This window comes from Mus caroli, unplaced genomic scaffold (assembly GCF_978045245.1).
Source record: "Mus caroli unplaced genomic scaffold, Mus_caroli_1 scaffold_18, whole genome shotgun sequence".
NCBI classification, from domain to species: Eukaryota; Metazoa; Chordata; class Mammalia; order Rodentia; family Muridae; genus Mus; species Mus caroli.
Genome location: NW_028227273.1, coordinates 67,219,687 through 67,245,750, shown reverse-complemented (window position 1 = coordinate 67,245,750; position 26,064 = coordinate 67,219,687). Strand labels below are relative to the sequence as shown.

The following is a 26,064-nucleotide window of genomic DNA, read 5'->3' as shown; positions in this document are numbered from 1 at the left end:
TGTTAGTTTGGTTGGTTGGTTGGTTTTGGAGACAGGGTTTCTCTGTATAGTCCTGGCTGACTAAAAATCTCTCTGTAAACCAGGCTAGCCTTGAATTCACAGAGATTCACCTGCCTCTGCCTTCTGAGTGTTGCTTTTAAAGGTGTGTACCACCATCACCTTACATAAATTACATGACTATTTTAAAGAAACAAATTATTTCAGATTACTAATGGTGAGCTAAGTGACTATCAAGACATGACCAATAGATGGACCTCCACTTCAAACTGAGTTCTGAGTCTAGTTTGGCCTGTTCCTAACTGCATGTTCTGCCAGCCTTCACCTTCTAAATTCTGGGATTAAAAGTATGCGGCCACTACAGCTGGCTCAGTTAAAGTCTGAAAATCATTTTCAAAGATGGTACAGCTGCTGAAGCGTCCAATTAATTCAGGAATCCATTCTAATGGATGAAGAAATAAGGAGAGGTGGCTACTACCAGGAAATGGATCCACAGTCAAGCACGCTGGATTCAGTTGGCAGATCTCCCTTTTCATCTTGCTTCGTCTGCAAGCTTCTTCAAAATCAACCTCAGCTCAACATGGTGCTTCACTGGCAATCCCAGCACTTGGGAGCTGTTATGTTCCACATAACAAGTCCCTGGCCCCAAGAAAAAAGAAAAAAAAAAAAAAACCCTCCAAGAATTGCTCCCCTCCTCTGTGTCTCAGGAAGTTCATGGTGCAATGAGCCTACAATTCTGGCGAGCCACAATGATATTTCTGGCTAATTCCTATTCTTGTTTGTTTGTTTGTTTGTTTGTTTGTTTTTTCGAGACAGGGTTTCCCTGTGTAGCCCTGGCTGTCCTGGAACTCACTCTGTAGAGCAGGCTGGCCTCGAACTCAGAAATCCGCCTGCCTCTGCCTTCCCAGTGCTGGGATTAAAGGCATGCTCCACGACGCCCGGCGATAATTCCTATTATTGAAACTGTTGTGACAACTGGCGGGAATGCAAAGTAGGGCCTGGTCATCCTCAGCTGTCCATCTTCTCTGGAGATGTGACCTCTCTCAGATGGCTGTCAGATTTACTACTGTAACTCAGACCCTGGCACGCTGTACAAGACACACAGCAGCACCAACGGTTAAGAGCCTTACAACCGTGAAGTTACTTACAATGTGACTGTGATCAAATTCTTCACTTGCAGCAGAGATGGCGATTCTGAGTAGTTCATGGGCTATGGAAGGATGCAAAAATCAGGAGCCTAGCATAAAAGACTCTAGAACAGTAGTCCACTATTGTAGGTCTTACTTCTTTATGTCTGCGCGTAAAATATAGATAAAACTGTAAATGACACATCACCAAAATGGGCCTAAGTTCTTTCCAGAAAACTCTTGCTGATCCCCTCCCGGGTGACTGGAGCTTCATTTCAGTCAAGCCCCATGGAACCACAGCCTTGAGACTAGCCAGGTAAGGGCGGGGCTCTAGTCCAAGGGGTGGAGTCCGACGGGCGAGTCACGCCGCGCGCAGGGGGCGGGGCTTTAGCGCGCGGATCACGTGAGCCTCTGTTGACACTTCCGGGTGGGACGAGAGCGAGGCCCCGGACCGATTCGGCTGCTGGGGCGCAGGCATGGCATACCACGGCCTTACTGTGCCTTTGATCGTGATGAGCGTGTTCTGGGGCTTCGTGGGCCTCCTCGTGCCCTGGTTTATCCCCAAGGGTCCTAACCGGGGGTAAGTGCGCCAGGTCCGAGGTGGTGGGAGCGGAGGACCCCGGTGGGAGGATCACGGAGAGAAGGATCGTACGTGGAGGACTACGGCGGGAGGATGAGGCGGGGTGGACCACAGAAGGGAGGACCGCATGCGCTCCTCAGAGGCTGTCAATGTCCCCGGCTGGAGGGTGAGGTCACCTTTGGCGGCCCCTCCCGGAAGTGAATTTTAGGGAGTGCTTTTTGTCTTGATGGACCAAAAGTGTGCACTTCGACTGAAGAGAAATTAGGGCGCCTCCCAAGCCACTGTCGCTGCTTTGGTTCTGTCTTTGATGCACGGGAGGCTTTTTGCCTAAACCTCAAAGAAAGGGATCTGAGAACAGAAATCTCCCTCTCTGCCCCCTTGCTGTCGCAGTTTCGGACTCTGACAGCTTGATGCATAGCGTTAAGTTCAGCCTTTGCAGCTAGTGGGCCCAACCCAAGACAGGGTGAGCCTGATCTAAACGAGGTTAAATCACCCAGAGCCGAAGGCATTGTGTAGAAACCTCTGCGTCATACCTTCCAGGGCGCTCCTGACCTTACTTGTAAACAGTATTTACAGTGGTTGGCCAAGATTTTCATTCCCCCATCTAAGGTTTGCTGAATACCTCTTTCTCTGTTTGGGGATAAACTTCTGTATTGCAGTGTAAAAAAAACCTTTTCAGAGGAGCCTAGGGCACCCTCTTTCTAGTTCCTCTTTTGAATTAAGTAATTTTTTCCCTCTCACTCAAGATCATGTGGAGGTGACACTTGAACTTAAGTAGTAGTGTGTCAGAAACGTCTCTTGCTTTAGTGGATTAGACACTGAATGGTGGGTACATAGTGTTCAGCTCCACAACGCTTTGTAGAGTAGACAATGTTTACTGAGTGGGCCATTTTGATTAGAGGAAGTTTTACTGTGGGTTTTTTTTGTTTTGGGTTTTTTTTTCTTTTGTTGTTTTGTTTTTGGGGTTTTCAAGATAAGGTTTCTCTGTGTAGCCCTGGCCATCCTGGAACTCACTGTGTAGACCAGGCTGGCCTCAAACTCAGAAATCCACCCGCCTCTGCCTCCCAAGTGCTGGGACTAAAGGTGTGCGCCACCACTGCTCAGCTGAATTTTTACTGTTTCGTGATATTGGCTTCTATTACTCTCTGGAACACACTGGCTTTTAACAATGTTTTTTCTATCAGCCTAAGAAAACACTTTTAAAGATGTATGTATTATTTTATGTAAATAAGTGTATAGCTGCATGTATGTAAGGGCATCGTGCGTGCAATACCCACAGAGGGATTTGGATCCCTTGGAATTGGAGTTACAGATGGTCATTAGCTGGCACGTGGGTGCTGGGACTTGAATCTAGGTCTTCTGGAAGAGCAAGTGTACTTAACCAAAGAGCCATCTCTCCAGGTCCCCAATTAAATGGCTTTTGGAAGGGAAATGATAGGTGAATATCTGTCCCAGTAACCGTTGTACAGCGTCGTCTGCGGTTTTCAGCAGCTGATGTGGTATCTGGACTCTACAGTTATCAAAGTAATTTGTAGTAACTGAGTTCATTTAGACACCTATTTTTTCCTCTTGGAGTTAGACAACAAAATGTCTCTGTTGTGTTTAAACCAACCCTGTTCCACTGTCTGTCTTTCTGGCCTTCATCCCAGAATAGCTTTTATTAACGTGCCTAGTTTGGGCCACTCCTTTCTTAAAACTCTGTTCTCCCCATCCTTGGCATCAGGTGCCACTCCTGTTATGCAGAGTAATGAAACCCCTGGTGCTCACCACAGTCAGGTTCTATTTGACCTGCAGTGAGATCATATCTGGGGCCTATTTGCAGCCTCCACTGCAATCCTTGTTTTTCTTGCTCTTGGCAGGATTGAGCAGGTCTTGAAATGGTGCCTCCTAGGAGTTATAGGCTTAGAGTTTAGGAAACACTGCTCCAAGGTGACTGAGCTCTTGTGACCTTGGAAGGCTTAGTTAGCTTTTCCGTGTTCCTTGGTTTTACTGAAACATGGATGTTTTAGGATTAATTAATACCAGGTCCCTTCTGCATCCTCCTTCCCAAAAGATTGTAAATCAAAAGGTCTTTTTTTTTAAGTTATGCAAGAACTGGCCTGCTTAATGAACTCTGATGATTTTTTTCCTGTGTTTGTGTTTGTGTGTGGCAGGGGTGGGGGTGTAAGGAAGGGTTGCTGAGAAGTGAACCCCGAGCCTCCTGTCTTCTAGACAAGCACTCTACCACTGAGTTGTATCCCCAGCCACCACGCTGAACTGAGTATTTAATACAGGAAAACATTTCTGATTTGTGGGATTAGGAGATTTTCATTAAGGAAATAAGGAACTGTGCAGGAAGGGAGCAGAACAGGGGGCTTCTCTGCTCAGTCTGAGAAACCCTTGCTCAGTGTTCTGTAAATGGGTGCTAGGGAGGGTATGGGACCTGGTGAGACAGTAAGAAGGTAGCTGGCGGGGACAGGCCCCTCCTGAATGTGTGGGCATCCGGGAGCCAGCCTCTTGCAATTCTTTGGATTTTTTTCTGCAGTGGGACATGGTAGGACAAAATCTAGTCTGTGCCTGCTGTCCTCCATGGTCTCCCTCTTTTCTCTGTAGGAGCCCACAGAGTCCCCAAAAGCTTCAAGCCCTCCTTTACCAGGTGTGGAGGATCACACAGGGATTAGTAGACCAGGGGCTATGTCAGCTCCAGTTTTTTGTTTGTTTGTTTGTTTGTTTGTTTGGAGTGTGTAGAAAGTCAAATACCAAAGGCTAGCTGGTGACCTCAGGGGGTAAAGGTGCTTGTTGCCATGTCTGACTACCCCACAAATTGTTCTCTGATCTCCCCTTGCATACCATGGCATGTTAAGACCTGAGTTCACTCTGGCCTCTGAGGGTACCTGTGCTTGTGTGCATGCATGCATCTACACAGATAAGACAGGCTTTCTCTGTGTGGCCTTGGCTGTCCTGGAACTCACTCTCTAGATCAGGTTGGCCTCGAACTCAGAGGCCGCCTGCCTTTGCCTCCTGAGTGCTATGATTAAAGTGCAACACCACTGGCTAGCTTAAAATAAATCATTTTAAAAAGGTCACATCCCAAGGCCGTATGTTGTAATAGATTTATACATGTTTGCTTTGTGAATGCACGTGAATGTGTGTATATAGTTGCATACAGTTTTGCTAAGACATTTGAAAATGAATTGCAGCGTAGGACTTTCCACTCCTGCATAGCCACTGAGGAGCAGGGTTGTTGTTGTTTTTTTTTTTTTTTTAAGACTTATTTATTTTTTGTACAGGAGTACACTGTAGCTGTCTTCAGACACTCCAGAAGAAGGCATCAGATCCTATTACAGATAATTGTAAGCCACCATGTGGTTGCTGAGAACTGAACTCAGGACCTCTGGAAGAGCAGTCAGTGCTCTTAACCACTGAGCCATCTCTCCAGCCCCTGGAGCAGTTGTTGCAGGGGAATGTTTTCCTGTGGCAGCTAATACTGGCTGTGTAATACAAAGGCTCTTGAGCTGTTTCTGTTCTCTGAGATATGTTTTGGGGAAGAGAGGAGACAGCAGAGATTCTAAGCTCAGCTTAGGAGAAGATGAGCAGGAACTGTCACTGAGACTCATAGCCATGTGTTGTGGGTCGGGGGTCATGGTAAAGGTACCTGCCTTCCGGGGTAAAGGTACCTGCCTTCCGGAGTAAAGGGTTGAAAAGAAGAGTTGGAAGGCTGGCCCTCTATCTGTCCATCTATCCATCTTTATGTAGCCTAGGCTAACTTCAAACTTGCCATCCTCCTGCCTTGGCCTTCCAATATAGGATTACTGGTATGCACTCCCACAGGCAGCTGAGTGAAGGGCTTAGATTACAAGTGGCTGCACCAGCTCTCAGTTTATTGTACAACTGTCATGTTTCTTGTCTCTAAAATGCATGGAGAGGTGCTGGAGAGATGCTCAGCAGATGAGAGCTTTTGCTGTCTTGTAGAGGACCAGCATTTGGTTCTCAGTACTCACACCTGTAACTCCAGCTTCAGGCCGTCCACACTCTCTGGCCTCCATGGGCATCTGCACTCATGTGCACTCCCTCACTAGATCATTAAGATGAAATGCATCTAAAGTTAGATAATATTTGCTACCCACACTGCTGTAAGCCTTGTCCATGTGTGCTGTAGCCTTGGCCTTTATGACCTCACACTCCTGACGGGTCTGCCGTTTCACCATTCTGACTCCATCTCCCCAGCCTGGGGAGAGATCAGGGCAGAAATCAGGGCAGATTTTACAGTTCTCTTCTGCTCCGCCCTGATAATGTTTGGAGCAGAGGCCTTGGAAAGGCCGTGAGAGATAGATAGATAGATAGATAGACAGACAGACAGACCTCTTTGACCTCACTTCCTGCTGCCGAGGCTGGCCTTGCTTGTCTTGTTCAGCCACCCAGGCCTCCTTCCTCTGAACTCCCAAGACCCCTCTCAGCTCATGCCCGAGTTTGCTGTCCCACTACCGGGGACACTCAAGTCTGCGGTCAGACCCCATCACTTGCCAAGACCGCATCACAACTATTTAACACTGCCACAGCCCCGGCACATCTGCCTTCCTTCCCCACTTTGTTTTCTGGGGTCAGTCATCTCTTCAGCATGCTTGTGATGATTGTTCATCTGTGTGTTATCTACTCTCCCCTCCTTCCCAGCCTGTAAGCTTCCCAGGGAAGGACCGGATAGACTTAAAAAAAAAAAGCCATTTACTTACTTTTCATTATATGTAATTATGTATGTATTTATTATATGTATTATATGTATGGGTATTTTGCATGTATGTCTATGAATCCTATGCATGCAGTTTTTTGAGATGCCAGAAGAGGGCATCAGATCTCCTAGAACCGCCGTTACAGACAATTAGCTACTATGTGAGTGCCAGGAACCAAGCCTGCATCTACTGAAAGCCGGTGCAGCCAGTGGTCTTAACCCCTGAGCCATCGCTCCAGCTACCAGGGTGGATGTTTTAAGTCAGTTTAATTCATTGCTACTTCTCTAGAGCTCGATATACCCTGGGTACTCAGGTAGACCTGCAGAGTGAAGGAATGCATCAATATCAATAGCTTAAGCACAGGAAATGCAAGCACAGAACTTCAAAAGGCTTAGCAAAAACAAACAGGCATTCCAATATTTGTCTTGTTTTCTCCTGGGGTGTGGTAGTCACCACTGTGGAAAACAGCCTCCCATGAAGAGTGTAATAAGGGGATATTTCTGAAAGATTAATCTGAACGACTGTGGAGAGAATAAAGTGACTGGAAGAAAAAAAAATTTTTTTAAAGATTTATTTATTTATTTATTTATTTATTATATGTAAGTACACTGTAGCTGTACTTCAGACACACCAGAAGAGGGCATCCAATCACACTACAGATGGTTGTGAGCCACCATGTGGTTGCTGGGATCTGAACTCAGGACCTCCAGAAGAACAGTCAGTGCTTTTAACCACTGAGCCATCTCACCAGCCCTGGAAGAAAATTTTGAATCTGCCTGGAATAAGTTAAGCAAACCAAAGCAGTGAATTTTCTTGCTAGCAAATGAATGGAAAGAAAGAAGTCCATTGGAGAGGAAGCTGCTTCGTAGGACAGGTCCTCAGCGTGGGGGGGGGGGGGATGTGCAGAGGAGGCTGGAGCAGGAGATGAGCCTTAAGGGTAGGTTAGTTAGGGGAGGGGGCAGTGCTTAGGAAGAGTCCTGTGTCTGCACTGGAGCCTAGGCTTCCCTTGTGATTGCTTTACCACTGAGCCGTACCCTAGCCTGGGGACAAAGAGTCAGAAGCGGGGAGCTTGATTTTTATTATTTTTAAAATGTGTGTGTATGTGTGTGTGTATTTACATGTGTGTATGCACATGCTTGTGGGTACCCATAGAGGCCAGAGGTATCAGATCCCCTGAAGTTGGAGTTAAGGGCGATTGCGAGTGCTGGGAACTGAACTGGTTCTCCCACAAGAGCAGGATTTACTGAGTTGAGTTTAAGAGATGCTGAAATCCAGCTGGTCAGAGACCTGTCTTTTTATAAATAAATAGAGGCAGGGAGAGGTCCAGCTAGTAAGCATAGTTTTAGCAATGTTAATCCATTGCCAAGAATACTGTCAAATACGGTAGCTCTGTCAAAACGAATTGTTGGGCCAGACTTCTCAGTTTCTGATCAAACTGTGGTCTCAGCACACGTGTTTACTTATGTCCTCACACCTGTCCTTAGTACCTCCGGGGCACACTGATGTGAGGGATGTTTGGATAAGTGCAGGACCGTTGTCTGGTCTGCAGTATGCATTCTTGCTGCCTGGGGGAGCAGGAAGGGATGTAAACCATTCGGCAAGGTCTGCCTGCTCACTGATGTCTAACAAGGGCTTTTTCTTCTTTCTTTCTTTTTTAGAGTTATCATCACCATGTTGGTGACCTGCTCAGTTTGCTGCTATCTCTTGTAAGTATCTTGCCTCTTGTACATAGTTGTTCTTAAAAAGCAGATATTCTTGGTATTTATAATATGTTAGTTGACACATTATGGGCCATTGACACTTAATATTTGTTTAATATCTACAAATAGCATCCTCAAATTGAATATGCTTAGAATCTCACATTTTCAAGTGCTCTGTGTTAGGTAAGAACTGAAGACAGGAGTACAAATGTACTTTGATTGCTGCAAATGTAATGCTTACAATTATCTGGAGCTTATAATTATACTAATTTATATCTTATCATTGTGAAGTATTTAAGTCTACTTATTTTACTTACGATCTCACATGAATGTAATATTTTTTTTTAATTAAAAACATTTGTTATTATTACACACATGCAGATCCTCTAGGGCTACAGCTGGCTTTAAGCCAATGTGTGGGTTCTGGGAATCAAACCTGGGCCCTATAGAAGAGTGTCAAGTGCTCCGGTTTTGGGGATTATTTGTTTTTGTTTTGTTTGGTTTGGTTTGGTTTGGTTTTTCGAGACAGGGTTTCTCTGTGTAACCCTGGCTGTCCTGGAACTCACTTTGTAGATCAGGCTGGCCTCGAACTCAGAAATCTCCCTGCCTCTGCCTCCCGAGTGCTGGGATCAAAGGCGTGTGTCACCACGACCAGGCTAAAATGTGAAGTAGGTTTTTTTGTTTGTTTGTTTTTCAAAACAACTGTTACCTGCTGAGCCATCTATGTCTAACCTGCTTTTTATAAAAAAAATTTTGAGGTGTGGTACTGAAGACTGAACCCAGGGCCTCGTAAACCCTGAGCCCCCATTCCTAAATAAAGTTATTTGTTCACTTTTTTGTTTTATATATGTTAAATAAATAGAATTATTAGATAAATATATAATACTAAATATATAAAGTTTTACGTTTTCCCTTGAGCACAGTCTCACTGTACAGTCCTGGCTGGCCTTGAACTCACAGAGATCTGCTTGTCTCTGTCCCTCAAGTCTAGGGCTGAAGGGTGTACACCACCAGTCATTCATTCTTAAGACAATTGTTTATCTGATGAACAGAAGTAGAACTAGGATTATAATGTAGAGGAAGGATAGGTTTTTAAAAATTATTATAAGCTGTATCAAAGTATGATGATTGGCCTCTGTCTGAGCGGATTGATACACTATGGGGTGAAAGCTGACTTTGTATGTGGAGGGTAATTTTTCCCCTCAGCCCACGTCGGGTGCTGCTCTTCGATTGTCATGAATGGAGAAATGGCAGAACATCCTTGAACTAGTTTAAAGATGTGTCTCACAGTTCCCCACCCTCTCCCTCCCCTCTTCTTTCCTGTAGAATACAGACCAAGCCAAATTGCAGAAGGAATAAAAAAAAAGAGTTTTAATCAACTCTTGGAGCAAATAACTACCCCACAGTGCATGAAGGGATAGGGTCTCTTCTTTGTTAAACTGCTAAAACATAGGCTACACACGCCGCAGAAAAGCCGCCCCTTTAGGAATGTCCTCGTTCCATTTCTAGCACAGCAATCTTCTTGCCTCAGCCTCTCCATTTAGTCAACTTGTCACGGAATCTAGACTAGCCTGGATATCGAGTCTCAGTGAGGAATTATATGGGTTGGCCGATGGACAGGCCCATGGGAAATTTTGGGGGTTAATTGTGGCAGGAAGACCCACCCTGCATGTAGGCTGCACCTTCCTTGGGAAGTATTGAGAGTGGAGAAAGTGGGCAGAGTTCAGAAGCTCACAGGCACTCTCTGTCGCTGCTCCTGACTAGCCCATATTAACGCTTTCATTTCCCGCCGCCCTGACTCTCCTGCCATAACGGACTGTGCCCTGGAATCAAGAGGCAAACCAACCCTGTCTCCTCCTCTAAGTTGCTTCTGTCGGGTATTTATCACAGCAGCAGAAAGGAAGCTAGCGTGCTCCCAAATGTGGGATGATAGGCATGAGCCACTATGTCCATGCAGTCTCTTCTCATACATAGAGAGCCTTCCAGCTCCCTGAAATTTTGCTCATGTGCTGGGATTTGAACTCAGGACCTTCGGAAGAGCAGTCGGTGCTCTTAACCACTGAGCCATCTCTCCAGCCCATGCTGGGGCTTCTGTAGTAAGGTTTTTAATGAACTATGTAATGAGGAGAGTTTACTACTGAAAGTCTTGGCTTTCTGCACACCCCTTCAGTGACTCCTAAGCAAGGCTTTAGGTTTCTGTAAAATGGCCTACAGGTACCTGGCCGTGCCAACACTAAGCTTGTTGGTGGCATTGGCTGAAGTTTTCTCTTCACCTTTTGGTTCATTTTGGCTAGAGACTAAAAGGGTTTCCAGCTGATGGCTTAGCCTCCATGGTGGAAGTCTGACATGGACCAAGTGGAATAATATTCTTACAGTAGCTAGCTGTAGGGGAAAGAGGGAATTCTGTCTGCCTTGGCATTTACCATGTAGACCAAGCTAGCCTCAACTCACAGAGGCTCACCTGCCTTTTTCTTGCAAGCACTGGGATTAAAAATTCATGCTCAGCCTGATTTTGGCTTTCTCTAAACCTACCAAATTCTCTCTGTAATTTTACAACCTTCAAAAATTACCAACTGACAGGCAAGCCTCTTTCACCCCTGAGGTTCTCTTCTACCTCAGATTATTTTGAAGCAAATGTAGTTTATTGTATAACCACCACCACGTAGACAGAACCACCATCTTTTACCATGCACCAGGGGTGATTCCTCTGTCTCCACAAGCGGCCTGTGTATCTCACGTCCTTGATTGTCTTACTGAGTTTGTAGCTCAAGTGAATGTGAGCCACAGAGGTGCGGCAGCTTGTGCTTGGTGGGTACGTCCCTGAGGAGGCGCTGCATTGCCACTTCCATTGGCACCCTTGAGGAAAAGCCAGGGGTGCTGATAAACAAACATTGTGTCCTGTCCAGGATACCTCTCCCTTGTTCTGTGAATACACTTGTGGTCCAAAACTTACTCAGTAGTGCCAATATGAAGAAACCCAGATCTCGAGGGAGGGAGAGGGAGAAGGAGAATGAATATATATATATATTGGGCAGAACCAAACCTGAGCAGTACCGATGCTGACTGTGGCGTAGTCTCTTTTCTGGGCCTCTGCTTACCTCTGTTCAGTCACTCAAGATCAGCTGCAGCACTAAAAATATTAGTATTGGTATTGATTCCCTCAAGAGAGATCCGATATCTTTCACTGTGGTGTGTTGTGTCTTGCTGATTTCTTTCTGTTCCGGGTTTCAGTGTATGGGAACTTCAGTGTTTCCATAGGTGTGTGTGTGTGTGTGTGTGTGCGCGTGTGTGCATAGGAAATGGAGGTTGGTTATCTGTGACCCAGGGTCTGCTGGGTGTTTTGGAGCAGGACCACATAACTGAGGCGGGTTACTGTTCAGATGAAATGTGGCTGAGAAGTGCCACAGAGCAAGCACAGCACAGGAGGCTGGGCTGCGGAAGCCGAAGGGCTGTAGGGTGGAAAACCAGCCGCATGTTCCCTAGAGGGTCCCTCTGCACACGACGGAGGGGAACTGTCTGAAGGAAGTACAGGGGGAAGCAAAGATGTCTCTGACCTCATTGCCCAAGAGTAGGCAGCTTTCTGCTTGAGGGAGCTTGAGGAGGAGTCAGCGTCACCTGGAAGCCGTAGAAAATACCAGAAAAGAGTGTGACCGCGGCAGGTAATTAGAGCTACAGAGACCACAGGGCGAGCACTTAGGAGAAGTGGGGTGAATGATGAGACCTGGAGCAGGCTGGGGTGGTTTTGTCTCTGCAGTGTTAGAGTCTGAGCTGGGGCCTACACACACCCTCTGCGCAGAACTCACTCCAGTCCCACGGGAATGATGAGGTTTGGATTGTGAGGGGTGAACCTGGGAGGGGGGGGTTGGATTTCTGGCAACATTGGGGTAAGAGAAGATAGGAGACCCATTGAACTTCCTTCCTGTCGACCTGTTAGGTGGGCCTTGGGTCTGTAGACTTTCACAGTACTAGGCAGTGTCAGGTGTGGACATGTAGGCACTACTGCCCCTCTGGCTGCTGGCACTGTAAAGGTGAAAAGGTCAGGGCTGACTGTGCTCCCATTGAAGACAGGCAGTCGCTGCGGCCCAGGTCTCAGTTGTCTTTTCTTGTTACAGTGCTAGGGATTGGATCCAGAGCCTTGCCCACTCCACAGCTCAGCCACACTCTCAGCGTTTGTACCATTTCCTTGCTGCTTCTGTTTTTTTGAGAGAGGATCTCGGTAGGTAGCCCAGGCTGGCAGTGAACTCCTGTTCCTCCTGCGTCTGCCGTCTGAGTTCTAGCAACACAGGCCTGCGCTGCCACCCCATGCTTTCCCAGTTTTTGAGAACTTTCTTGCTTCATTAAATGGGTTTGTTTTTTGGTTTTGGAGTGGGTTTTCTTTTCCTTTGGCTTTTTAATTCAAAATAGTTTTTGTATATATGTATGTATGTATTTCCTTCCTGACTGTGCCTTCCATCATTGGTCTTTTTCCCCCCTTCTTTTAGAGACACGGTCTCACTTTGTAGCCTTGGCTGGCCTGGAACTCAGTCTGTAGACCTCGTCAGTGCTGGGGGTCTTTGCCTTTTTTTTTTTTTTTTTTTTGAGACAGGGTTTCTCTGTGTAGCCCTGGCTCTCCTGGATCTCACTCTGTAGAGCAGGCTGGCCTCAAACTCAGAAATCCGCCTGCCCCTACCTCCCAAATGCTGGGATTAAAGGCGTGCGCCACCACACCCAGCTAGTCTTTGCCTTTTAGTTTAATTTTGGTTTGTTGAGATAAGTCTGATTACATAGTCCAGGCTGGCCTTGAACTAACAGCTTCAGCTTCCCAAGTATTAGGGTTAGCAGGCACATGGCTCTGCACACCCAGCAGTCTTTATCTTAACACAGTCAAGGACGTGAGATACACAGGCTGCTTGTGGAGACATAGGAATCACCCCTGGTGCATGGTAAAAGATGGTCTACGTGGTGGTGGTTATACAATAAACTTATATATCTTCTAAATATATAAAATCAATATAATTATTAGTGTGTTAACTTTCGGCTACTTTATTGTTTTAGTTATTTCATCAGAGTTTTGTTCCTGTTTTATTTTTAAAATAATATTAACTGAATGTTAGTGAATTTTAAATTTCTTTAAGACCATGTTAATTTTAAAAAATTCATTTGTGTGTGTGTGTGTGTGTGTGTGCACGCGTGCACGCCCACGCGTGCTTGTACATGTATACGCACGTACATGAGTGCATTACCTGTGGATGCCAGAAGAGGGCATTGAATGCCCTGGCACTGGAGTTACAGGAGGTTGGTTGTAGGTCACCCAATGTAGTTGCTGGGAACTCAATTTGGGTCCCGGAAGAGCAGCAAGTGCTTTTAACTGCCAAGCCATCTTGGTAATACACATACACATATGCACACACGCAAGCACACACTGCCACCACCTATTCTTAACACATATTTATTTATTTATTTGGGATGGAGCAGGTGTGTGGAACTCAGAAGACTGGCCTCATGGGCCCGTTCTTTCCTTCCACCCTGTGAGCTGCGGACATCAAACTCAAGTCAGGCTTGGCAACAAGTAGCTCTAACCTCAGCCACATTACCAGTCCCTCTGTCTGGTTAAGTCATGATTTACAATAAACACTTTGGGGTTCCAACTGTCTTGAGTGATATTTAGGTTTCTCAGACTCTCTGCTCCGGGTGGGCCCTGCCTGGGCTTTGCTGTCTCTCAGCCTGGTGAGGTCTGTGGGTGAAAGCCCAGGTTCCTGTGGTTTGATATCTGTCTGCCTCTCGGCTGTGGAGAGCCCCTGCAGCCAGCCACTTCGTTCTCTCCCTGGAGGGCCGCCATCACTTAATTTGCCATCTGAAGATTGCTTCATTTCTCTCCTAGGTACATTTCTGATGCTTATGAATTGGGGGGAGGGAGACCACGGAGCGGGGTCCAGCATGTTGCTGTTACCGGCTGTATGGAGGCATATATTAGAATCTTTCCCATTATACTATGGCAGATAAGGGGATTGTTGGAGCTGGGACTGTGCCCTCCCTATTCGTATTGTGAGGCCCCAGTTGCAATCCCTAGCACACAGAGGCCTCCTTAGAGACTTTGGCTTGAAAGGGCCAGTTTAGAAAATGAGTTGTCTTGAAGTCCTGTGGGGAAGAAAGGGAAGAGATTTCAAGTTTAAAATTGGCAAAATTAGGGCGTATTCCTGTGGTAGCAAAGGGGCCACAGTGGTAAGGTTGGCAGCCAGTTAATAGAAAACATGTTTGTGTCTTCTCATCTGGAGCTTGGTGTTCTCTGCCAAGCCCTCAGGCTATGCCAGAATTGAGTTCTTTGTGGTATTAAGACTGGAGTCCCTGTTTCCTCACTGGCTGTTAGTTAGCCGCCCCCCCCTCCCCGCCCTACAGACCACTCACATTCCACTCAGCCCTCCTTGAAAGCCAGCGGCAGCATCTCCTTTGTATGTGATTCCTTTCACCCATTAGCTTTTCCCTCACCTTTATTAATAAATAAATAAATAAAGGGGTCAGAGGACAAGGTTTCTGGTCCTGGAGGGAAGGGCTATATCAAACTCAGGCTGTCAAGCTTGGCAGCAGGCATTGTCACCTACTGAGCCATCTTTCTGGCCCTGTCCACCCTTTAGTAGTTACAGAGTTGTGCCTAAGTGGCAGAGCATTAGTGTAGCATGCAAGAAACTGTGGCTTCCATCCCCAGCACTAGGGGGGAAACAGTTTGAAGGAGGGAGAACAGCCAAGAAAGGAAAACCTTAGATGGGATACAGATGTCACTGGGGAAGGGAGGGCCCGGCCTATAAGGTAGCTGTGTTCATTGATCAAGCCAGGCCTAAGTTGGTTTAGAGCTGCCAGATGATCCAGATGGCAGTCAGGAGGGCAGGGTGCCCCAGTGCCAGGCTCTAGAGGGTAAGCTCCCCTGGTGGGGGGGGGTCTGGTTCCATGTTATAAAAACTGCAAAAAAGTTAACTGCCAGGCCAAGGACTTCCAGCTCAGGGAGCCTGCTGGAGCTTTTCACAGTGTTCTCACGCCTACCCAATGGCCTCCGGCCCGTGCTTTCAGTGTCTCCTCACTTCTGTCCCCCGAGAGAGAGAGAGAGAGAGAGAGAGAGAGAGAGAGAGAGAGAGAGAGAGAGAGAGAGAGAATATTAAGCTCATTTTAAGGGTCAGTCTGGGAACTCTATAGTGTCTCCTTGCCACCAGGCAGCTTTTGACAAGCACCTTTCAGAACATCCATGCCCCTGTCTGAGCCTGCTGTCTGGCATGATGCCATCTATAGGAGCATCTGCCATGTGCACGCACGGTGTGTTACAGGGAGCCTGGGAGATGTGGGGGATATCGTAGACATCTGTCAGCTGTGGGGCCAGGGTTGTGAGTAAGATAGAGGTTGCGAATGGCCTGGTGCTACAGCCTCTGAGAAACTCCAAAGTCAGTCTCTTGCACTTCCTTCTGTAGCGTGGGCACATTTTAAGCTGCCTCACAGATAAAGAAAAACAAGGGCTCACCAGCCACTGCAAGAGCCCCTATTATCTCTTTAATTTCTAACACTCAAGGCAAGGATTTTGGCTCCATTTTATAGTGAAAACAAGCTTGGGATGTAAGGTCCCTTGCCTGGAGCCATTCTGGGAGCTTAGGGTGAAAACCCAGTGTTGTCCAGCACCAAATCTCCCTAGTTTCTGGGAGCTTCAGTGTTGCTTCCCTGCCTTTCAAAGTGTTTGTGCCATTTGACTGGAGAGAGGGTTTGATGCCGTGGGCACTTGCATATGTTTCTGTTGTCACCCACCGGCAGAGGTCACTCCTGTTGTGGCCCAGGGCTAGGAGGACAGTGTATGGAGGAGCCATCTCTGACCGGATTTTCCCATTCCAACAAGGAAGCTGAGGTCCCCCCTGTGCCTCCCCAGGAGCAAGGCTGCACCCATGTCCCCTTCCCTGTTTTTCCTTCTGTATGTGGAACAAAAGCACTAAACAGGATTATTTGAGGGCTGGGTGCAACTCCTGTGCAAAACAGTGTACTCTACACTTGGAGACTTCTGCCAGCCGAGCGGGGGCGGGCTGATTGTAGGGAGCACACTCCTTTGCTCTCCCTGGTGGATCAGGCCTCCTCAGAGCCTGACATGCCCTGAGAGTGATTGTGGAGTAGGTAGAACCACTTTAGACAGCTGAGCTACACAGTGAGTTCAGGAACAGCCTGGGCAATTTACTGCAACCTTGTCTCAAAATGAAAAATAATAATAGCCTGGAGTAGTGGTACATGCCTTTAATCCCAGCACTAGGGAGACAAAAGCAGATAGATCTCTGTGGGTTTGAGTCCAGCTTAGTCTATAGGAGTTTCAGGACAGCCAGGACACAGAGAAACCTTGTCTCAAAAACCTAAAGGAGAAAATAATAATAGTGATGAAGGTCTGGGAATGTATCTCAGTGAGAGAGTGCTTGCCGAGGCCCTACTTTCAATCCAGTAGCCCCCTAAAAAGAGGAGCTTGTGTTTGCCCTGGGTCCACCCCAGTTCTGCAGCTCCCCAGCTGTCTCTGTGCCACCGTGGTCACTCACACAGGCGCCTCTCAGTTGATGGTTATTAGGCCTCTGGGCTGTGGAACCATGTGGAACAGTTTGGGCAAGCAGAAGGGTACAGCTCGTTCCTTCTCATTACACAACAAGCCCGGCGGGTTTCAGCCAGAGCGAGGCCCTTCCTCCTTCCACTGCTCCATCGGGTCACTGCAGGTTCTCTGCCTTCCAAAGCTGTATGTTCAGGGTTAGGGGGAAGGTTAAGTCTGTAGGCAGCCAGAAGGTCAGGCACTGAGTTCACTCAGCTAGTTGGAGAGGGAATTTCCCCTAAAATTTCAATGGAAATAGCCTGTATTGTCTCTCCAGGCACTCCCCTAACAGGTTGCGTTGTGTTTGGAGGTTGTTTAGTGGGGTTGGGGTGGGGCAGTTGAGATTGATTTTTTTCCTCCCCTTTTCATTTGAAACATTGAAAACAGTGTTGGGCCAGGGCTGGAGCTGGGGATTTGAGTACTTGCTTACTGTGCACAAGGCCCTGGGCTCTGCCTTCCAAACACTTCGGAAAGGCAAAATGAAACAAATTACCCCACTGCTACGAGCTGAACGGATGATGCGGATGACGATGGTGGCTTGCTTTTCACTCAGGAGGTTCCCTTGAGTCTAGGACTTTGAAAGGAGCCTGGGCAAGATAATGAGATCCACCCCTCAAAAAATGCAGGTCGGGGAGGGTTTGTTAACCTCTGGAAACTTCCAAAGACTAACCTGAGCAAGCCAAGTACTACTGTAATCCACAATCAGTTTAGGTCTAGCTAGACTCCAGTCCTCATTTAAAGCAACTCAAAGGCCAGTCTTCAGCGTTAGTTGGGCCTCATTTCCGGTCTTGTGCTGTCTGCTCTGCCTACCTAGTATTATGAACATCCAGAGTCACTTAGCCTGCCTCTGCTCAAGGCTCCTTAACGCACACAGGAGACAGATAAGCTACACGCTGCCTCCTGCAGGGGTCTCCTCTCACTTGTCACTCATATCCAGGCTCCTGGGAAGAATTTTAGGATGAGTCAATTATGAAGAAAAGTTGGTGTTTATCAAGAAACAGGTTCTGGCAGTTTCTGGGAAGTAACAGTGTCTGGTGGAGGTGTGGGTCATCTTTGGCTACTTAAAGGATTGTTTAAGGCCAGCCTGGGCTACATGAGATAGTATCTCATGATTGTGATCTTAACCATAGTGATATATTTGACCATAGTGATATATTTGACATTGGTAGCTTCTAAGGTACCATTTTTAAAGGATTCTTTTGTTTGTTTGTTTGGTTTTTGTTTGTTTCTCAAGAAAGGGCTTCTCTGTATAGCCCTGGCTGTCTTGGAACTCACTCTGTAGACCAGGCTGGCCTCGAACTCAGAAATCCACCTGCCTCTGCCTCCCGAGTGCTGGGATTAAAGGCGTGCGCCACCACGCCCGGCAAGGATTCTTGTAGTAAATGAGACCATAGTTGGGCTCTTAAACTGTAGGTCACAAGGGTTGAAGTGGCTCCAGGCACAGGGAAGTTAAGACGTTTTTGACTGTAAACAAACCTCCTAATCTTATTGGTGAGAACCACAGGAAGTCACAGATTACAGCTAAGAAAGGGATAAGATTAAAGGCAAAGGTCAAAGATGCTTTGGCCTTCTGCATAGTTCATTCCTAGTTTAATACTCTTATTTGAAATAATCTCTGTAAAAGAGCAGTGTTGTCTCAATGTAGGTAGTCTTCACAGCAAACTTTGTTAATTGTGCTACTAGTGAGAGATTTTCGGCCAGCCTTTCCCTTCCCACAGAGCTTTAATTTTCTCTTTCTGTCCTACTCCAAGGATTTTCAGAAAAGCTCCTGGATAACTAGTCTGAGGTTGACACACACACCCTCCACCCCTGAAATGCTGGGAGGGGTTTGTCTATGTCTCTGTGTTAGTGCAGAGACCAGAAGAGGGCGTCGCATCTGGATTAGAAGTTACAGGCAATGGTGAGCTGACCAGTATGGGTGCTGGGAAGCAAGCTTGGGTCCTCTGGGAGAGCAGCATTTGCCCTTAACCACTGATCCATCTGCCCAGCCCCACATGATGTTTTAATTGCCTTCTACGCACTCTTGGTGAGGAAGGACAACAGGGACAGCGGGGGCTCTAATTTATCTTCTTAAATTTGATGTTTCTAAGTGTTGCCAGTTAGCTCAGTCTCATGAAACACAGAGCTGTTCCTGCAGGCGGCTTGCCTCTCCTGCTGGGAAACAGGGAAACCCTGGGCTTGGTTGGAATTTTCCATGACTCTCTGGCCACTCTCAGAGCTTTTCTGCAGTGCCATGTCCACCTGTGTTATCTGTAACCCCAACACTCTGTGTATGTGTGTCTGTCTGTCTGTCTGTCTGCCTGCCTGCCTGTCTGCATGGAGCCTTACTGATAGGTTTCGTGTTGTGTTTATGTTTAATACCCTAGTTCTAAGGGTGATTAGAGACTCTCATCTGAATTAACTCTTTGTTTGTAAAGTGAGTCACCTTAAAGTGTCTGTTTTGGCCTGGTTTCCTTCCGTATCACGTTTCTCATCACAAAACAACCTTTGTGGGCTGGGGAGCTGCACACACCTTGTGTCTGTGGGCGCCTGCTCCTGGCGCTGTGCTGCCTGCTTCTCTAGCACTCTCTGCATTAGTGATAGAATCAGCCTTTAGGTCTTGTGATTGGAAGGATTCCAAAAATGACCGCCAAAGGAAGAAGAGACCCAGCCTGGTAATGGCCTAGTTGGATTTGACTGGTCCCCTTCTTGGACAGGAGTTTGAAACCACCGTGACTATTTGTCCCCTTTTCCTCAGATAGCAACCCCCTAGACTACATTCAAGAGTGGATAACACGGGGTTATGCCACTGAAACTCATTCTTCCACGGCCTGTTTATCCGCACTCTGCACCCCATACACACACTCACCCCCACTCCTCCCCTCCACAGACAGTCTGGATAGGAACTAAAGGCAGTGTGAATTCGGCATCAGTCCAGTCTCTTCAGATGTTCAGTTCTTGCTTAGCCGCCCTTTTAGCCCCGTTTACATCCCTCTCCCCTGTTTTTCCTCTCTCTAGAGCAGTTACCGTCTGATATTACATAAGATCTCCGAGGAGACAGACGTGTCATCTTCCCTCTGCTGCTGGGGCCTGGGACCTAGTAATTGCTCATTAAATATTTGTTCAGTAAGTAAGACAGAATGGTTGAATAGCCGGACACCTGCAGGCTTCTTTTCTTGTTATTCCTTGCTTTTGTCCTTAGCCTGGTTCTCAGATGTCCCTGGGCCTGTGAATTACCTCATCAGATATAAAATGGCTTATACAGAGCCTTGTGAACTGCATGAGAAAAACCTGTGCTGCTCTAGTTTCTGAGGCAACGTGAGATGCTTGTATTTCCTCTGTAACTTGTGGGTAATCCAGAGGTGCACCTGGTGAGTTAGATGCAGCAGTAAATGCCCATTTGGTTCCATGTGGTAGGGCCCACAAAATGCCTTGACACGTTTTTTGTTTTTTTGTTTTTTTTTTTTTTTTGAGACAGGGTTTCTCTGTATAGCCCGGGCTGTCCTGGAACTCACTTTGTAGACCAGGCTGGCCTCGAACTCAGAAATCCGCCTGCCTCTGCCTCCTGAGTGCTGGGATTAAAGGCGTGAGCCACCACGCCCGGCTTGACACGTTTTATTGTGATGGTGATTAGGAACCTCGGGGGCTGAAATCAGATCCTAACTGTACCCTAAAATAGTTCCTTAATGTCTGACACTGGAGAAGATAAATCTATTTTGCCTGGAAGTTTTAATAAACTGTGATAAGGTGAACGGACTTGGCGGCAAAGATGTCTTGAATTTGGGAAAACTCAGGTGTTTGGCATAGTAATGAAGTTGTGGAGAAAAGTCAGAGACTCAGCTGTGATGGAGCCTCCCTGCTTTGTGGATTGTCTCAAATAAAGACCCAAAGCAACTTGGGAGATGTTCTGTGGTCCCAGGAGAACAATGTGTAGTGAAGGCTTGGTCTGAATGGACTACACTGAAGTTGAACTAACAAGGTTTTTGAATCATATATGAAAATGGTTGTATTCTAGCCAGTTTCACAACTCTCTGCTTTTGTTCCTCCCCATGAATTTTAGTTGGCTGATTGCAATTCTGGCACAGCTCAATCCTCTGTTTGGACCACAGTTGAAAAATGAAACCATCTGGTATCTGAAGTACCACTGGCCTTGAGGATGAAGACGCGCTGCACAGTGCCTAGGCACCGAGGTGACTATGTCCTTGCCCTTTCTTGTGAACATTGCCAGCGAGTCAGCTAGCATGTGTGCTATGGCCCTCAGAACTTCATGGCCATTTAAAGACAGCCAAAGAGTAGACTGGTTTGAAAAAAAAAAAATATATATATATATATATATATATAGTCTAAAGAATAAGGACACAAATAGAGTAAACCATTCTTTTTGTGTGTATCTTAGGGACTTTTCCATAAGTTTCTCTTAGGTTCTATGATTACCCTGCCCTTTTAAAGTGTGGTGCAGGAGAGATGGTGCAAGGGTGTGGTTCCGTAAGCTCCCCAGCAGGCTCCCAGCCTATTAGAAAGCGGGTAGTCTTAGTCTAACAGCACCTAGCAATGGGAAGAAATGGCTAAACTATTGAAAATTAATGTCTTAGAATGCTTTGGGGAAAGGGAGACAATCGGCTGCTGAAGGTTGGGAATTGTATATGCCCATAATTCCAGCACTGATTTCAGAGACGGGGGATGATAAGTTCAAAGCCAGCCTGGGCTAGACCAGCTTAAGCTACAGTGTGACTCCAAAACAAAGAGGAAGTCAACTCAAGACCACAGCTTTCATTTGATGCTGAGACCAGTCGGTAAACAGTGGCAGCGCAGTTTACCCACTGGCCGAGTGGCAGGTCTCTGTCATCTGATTCCTCTTCTCTGTTTTTTTTTTTTAAAGATTTATTTATTATTATATGTAAGTACACTGTAGCTGTCTTCAGACACTGTAGCTGTCTTCAGACACACAAGAAGATGGTTGTGAGCCACCATGTGCTTTCTGGGATTTGGACTCAGGACCTTCAGAAGAGCAGTCAGTGCTCTTTTATTTATTTATGTATTTATGTATTCATGTATTTATTTATTTATTTATTTATTATTATGTGTAAGTACACTGTAGCTGTCTTTAGACACTCCAGAAGAGGGAGTCAGATCTTGTTACGGATGGTTGTGAGCCACCATGTGGTTGCTGGGATTTGAACTCTGGACCTTCGGAAGAGCAGTCGGGTGCTCTTACCCACTGAGCCATCTCTCCAGCCCCAGTCAGTGCTTTTTTTTTTTTTTTTTTTGAGACAGGGTTTCTCTTTATAGCTCTGGCTGTCCTGGAGCTCACTTTGTAGATCAGGCTGGCCTCGAACTCAGAAATCCCCCTGCCTCTGCCTCCCGAGTGCTGGGATTAAAGGCGTGCGCCACCACGCCCGGCTCAGTCAGTGCTCTTAACCGCTGAACCATCTCATCTCTCCAGCCCCCTCTGTTACTTTATTAAATGGAAGTTAGTGTCAAGTGTTCAGGACAGAGCTGAGCCATTTTCTTAACATGCTTTTTGAAATGATTTATTTATGTACATATTTATTTTACTTTTATATGTATGAATGTTTGCCTGCATGTGTGTCTACGCATCACATTTTTTGAAGTGCCTGAGGAGGCCAGACGTGGGCATCAGATCCTCTGAAACTTGTGTGAGCTACCATGTGGGTGCTGGGAGCCAGACTCAAGAAAGTAGCCAGTGTTCTTAAAAAAAACCAAGCCATATCTCCAGCCTCTGAGCACATGTTGAGAAAGATTGTCATTTGTCTAGAAGCCAAGGAGAGTTCTGAGCTGTGGTGGGCTCAGCTTTTGTTTCTTTAACCTAAGGTAAATAGTTTTAACAGCATACCCTTCGAGATGTAATCTAAGGTGTATATATGCTCATAGCTTGGGTCAGGGTCACCAAAGATCCCTTGAGTTACAAAACCAGGAACGTGAGGAATAAGAACATTTGGTCTTAGGTTCTAAGCAGCTCTGCACCATGGCCTCCCCTCAAGCCTGCCCAGCCTGCCCTAGGACCTCCTTTCCTTCTTTCTTCTCTCTCTGCTCCAGACCTGGAGGTTCCAGGCCTGCTGTTTCCATGTTTTTAACTTAGCTCTTCTGTCTCTCAATGCCCTACTGCGTTCACTGCGCTTAGAAGGCAGGTTAGCAAGTGTGTGTCTCTGGACATGGCCCTGACTGCCTCAGCTCCCACCAGCTCTTCATGATTCAGATGTTTCAGGGCTCAGCCTGCAAATCCTGTGCTTGCTTCCTGACCATGGTTTCTAAGTGAGTTCTTTCATCTCTAGATGTATATGGCTTTCTAAGAGTAGTTAACTACTCTTTTAAAGCCCGTGCTTCTGACTGGCTTAGTCTTGTAGTTGAATAAGACTATTTTTGCATATTATAATAAAGAATAGTTTGAAATTTTATCTAAAATAACAGTTTAGAAACAAGAGTCAGACAGACAGAGACACACTCATTCACATACCCTTTTTTGAATGAATGGGGTTCTTCATTCTGGCCTTTTGTTATTTTTTATTTGTTTTGGGTTGATTGGTTGGTCGGTTAGTGGTTAGTTGTTTTTTGTTCTGTTTTTGTTTGTTTGCAAGACCCGGTTTCTTTGTGTAGCCTTGGCTGTCCTGGAACTGGACCAGACTGACCTTGAACTCATGGAGATCCACTTGGGTGCTGGAGTTAAAGGTGTGCACCACCACTGCCCAGCTGGCCTTGGTATTTTTCAGTTACCGTCTCAGCCCCTTCCCCCGTCGCCGTTCTCAGGTTTTCTCTTGGCTACCTTAGTGAGTTCTTGGTTGCTCCAGCTCTGTCCTCAGCTCGTTATTTCCACAGCATGGAGAGGACTCCATGCCCGTCCAACACAGAGCCCAGGAGCCACACTTAACTCTAGCTCGGCTGTCACCGGTGACACTGAATAAAAGTAGTTCCTAGTGGGGGGGGGGGATTAAAGAAAAATGAAGGCCATTTTCCTCCTTTGTGATTCTTTGTTTAAAAAAAAAAAAGGGCTAATGAGATGGTCCAGGAGCTCAGAATGGCTCCTCTTCTTACAGAGGCCCAAGTTCAAATCCTAGCACCCAGGCTGAAGCACATACAACCTCCTGCAACTCCATTCCCAAGAGATCCAGTGCACTCTTCTGGACTGTGAGGGCACTGCACACACGTGAGCACACAATACCTCTGCCCCTCCCACAGATACACATCTATACACACAAGTCAAAAGACAATACATCTTTAAAAAGTCCAGAGGGGCCGGGCAGTGGTGGCGCACGCCTTTAATCCCAGCACTTGGGAGGCAGAGGCAGGCAGATTTCAGAGTTCGAGGCCAGCCTGGTCTACAGAGAGTTCCAGGACAGCCAGGGCTACACATCACCCTAGAATGTCTTCAGAGCAGCTATTCTGCCAGCCCAGGCCAGGGAAAGAAAGTGACCACAGGAACAGTCTGCTCTGACAGTTGCCACCTTAGCCTGGCGCTCTTCTCCTAGCGCACTGTAAAAACATCCTTGAGTTATTCCATTTTCCTCTGTTTTCTGGTGCTGGGGATTGCTGAGCAAGCCGTCTGTCACACTCTCTGTCCCACCCTCTCTGAGGGAGCCTCAGCCCCAGATCTCCTCTCATTAAATCTTGAGTTGAATGCATATTGTTTGCAGTATCCTGCACTGGGACGTAATGGGACTCCAGAAGTTTTGTTGTAGGCATGGCTGCTTTCCTACTTTCTCCTCTAGCTCTCCTCTGCCTTCCTCCTCTGTCTTCAACTTTTACATTTTATATGTATAGTGTTTTGCTGCATGTGTGCTGTAGCCCTGGCTACTTTTAGTTCTTGTCCCTGTCCCTACACCCCCCCTCCCCTTTCTTAAATCCTATATGGATGGATGTTTTCCTCAGCATGTTTGTCTGGGCACCGTGTGCATGTAGTGCCCTCGATGGCCTGAAGGGGGCATCAGGTCCCCTAGGACTGGAGTTGTAAATGGTGGTGGGCTCTGCCTCTGCTAGGAATTGACCCCAAGTCCTCTGGAAGAGCAGCCAGTACTCTACTACTGAGCCATCTCTCCAGCTCTTTTGCTCTTTCCGCTGTTTTGAAGGAGGGTGAAGGATCTAGGCAGTAGAGGACCGTAAGTGACTAGAACTGTTCTGTTTTGCAGGTCACAGACAGACAGAAGCCTTCTATGCAGAATCACCTGCACCAGACCTCCTTCCTCCATAGCCTACTTCCGGCGTTACCTGCCTTACACTTGAAGACCGTCCTCTGCATACAGTATTTTTTCCCTTCACCTTTTTTACACTTTGAATTATGTGCCTGCGTAGCTGCCTCTGAGATGTGTCTGCGCTCCGCTGTTGCGGGAAATGTGTTACTCTTGTCTTGAAGCCTGTGGCTTTGAATATGGCTCTTGCCAGCTCACAACATGAGAGTCAGCGATGTGTTTAAGAATTGCTGCGAGACAAACAAGACTCGGCGGGACAGTCAGGAGTGCCTGCTCAAGAGAAGCTCTACCCCAGCAGATGTACACCAAGCTCTATTTTCAGGATGAATTTCTTACTTCTACATCTTTGGGAATAAATTATTTTTCTTCTTTCTATGGAAATCTGGCTCCAGTGTTTAAAAAGCTCAGTTTTCTAAGCTCTTCTGTCTCTAGATAATGCCTTTTCCAAATGAGGTTGTTGTCTAACCTTAGGTTGGATTTATAATCCATCCGGGCCCTGTAATTTGAGACCTGAAGAGACTGGTAAGTGCTTTTCTTGATCATTCATTCCGTAACTGTTTGAGTGCCTATGGCAGGCAAGGCATCGGAGGAAGCAGAGATGTTGGAAACAGGGTCCCTGCACGCTCATGAGCTCACAGGTTGTTTGAGGGGAGATTGTTCCTATGCATAGAGCTGTCAGATGATGTCATGCCTGACCTTTGGTGAGAGGCAGGTACATACCGCTTAGTCCCTGCTCCTTGGGCTGAGATAAGAGGGCCACTTGAGCTCAGGACCTGGCGGCCAGCCCAGGCAACACAGCGAGACCAGTTGAGGGCAATGTCCAGCTACAGGGACAAGATGGTAACTATGGCTTGGGTAGGACTGTCATCTTCCCAGATAGAGGACAAAAGAGATCCAGGCTGATTAAAAGCTTGGGTGAGGGGATGTTTTCATAGCAGACGTCTTAATTTGCTGAGTTAAGGCTGTGTTAGTTTTGGTTTGAGGTGCTGAATTGAACCAACGTCTTGCACATACGCTGAGTTTTAAGAAACTCAAAATTAAAATAGGTTGAATTTTTATCGGCTCACAGTTCTCTGACAGCTAGCCAAGAGCTATTTCCTGTTGTGCAGTTTGTGCTTTTCTTGTTGTCCTGGACTGTCCGGACTTGTGGCTTCTGCTCAACCCAAAGAGCGTTTTGGGTTGAGGTGTCTGCCCTGCTCTCTCAC

The 26,064-nt window shown here is 46.8% G+C and overlaps 1 protein-coding gene across 1 annotated transcript; it reads left to right on the top strand.

The window, feature by feature from the left end:
- The first annotated feature begins 1,514 nt into the window (after nucleotides 1-1,514).
- Atp6v0e1 (ATPase H+ transporting V0 subunit e1) lies at nucleotides 1,515-25,240 on the top strand. The gene is made up of 4 exons (XM_021149250.3): nucleotides 1,515-1,704; nucleotides 8,069-8,116; nucleotides 20,719-20,848; nucleotides 24,800-25,240. The coding sequence occupies exons 1-3, from the start codon at nucleotides 1,601-1,603 to the stop codon at nucleotides 20,810-20,812; spliced, it is 246 nt and encodes an 81-aa protein (XP_021004909.1). The 5' UTR covers nucleotides 1,515-1,600; the 3' UTR covers nucleotides 20,813-20,848; nucleotides 24,800-25,240.
- The last annotated feature ends 824 nt before the right edge of the window (nucleotides 25,241-26,064 follow it).

Excerpts from the sequence above, each read along its gene's own strand:
- Atp6v0e1 (XM_021149250.3), top strand. The coding sequence starts at position 1,601 with ATGGCATACCACGGCCTTACTGTGCCTTTGATCGTGATGAGCGTGTTC. Across the intron at positions 1,705-8,068 it reads CCCAAGGGTCCTAACCGGGG|AGTTATCATCACCATGTTGG; the intron begins GTAAGTGCGCCA and ends TTTCTTTTTTAG. Across the intron at positions 8,117-20,718 it reads TCAGTTTGCTGCTATCTCTT|TTGGCTGATTGCAATTCTGG; the intron begins GTAAGTATCTTG and ends CATGAATTTTAG.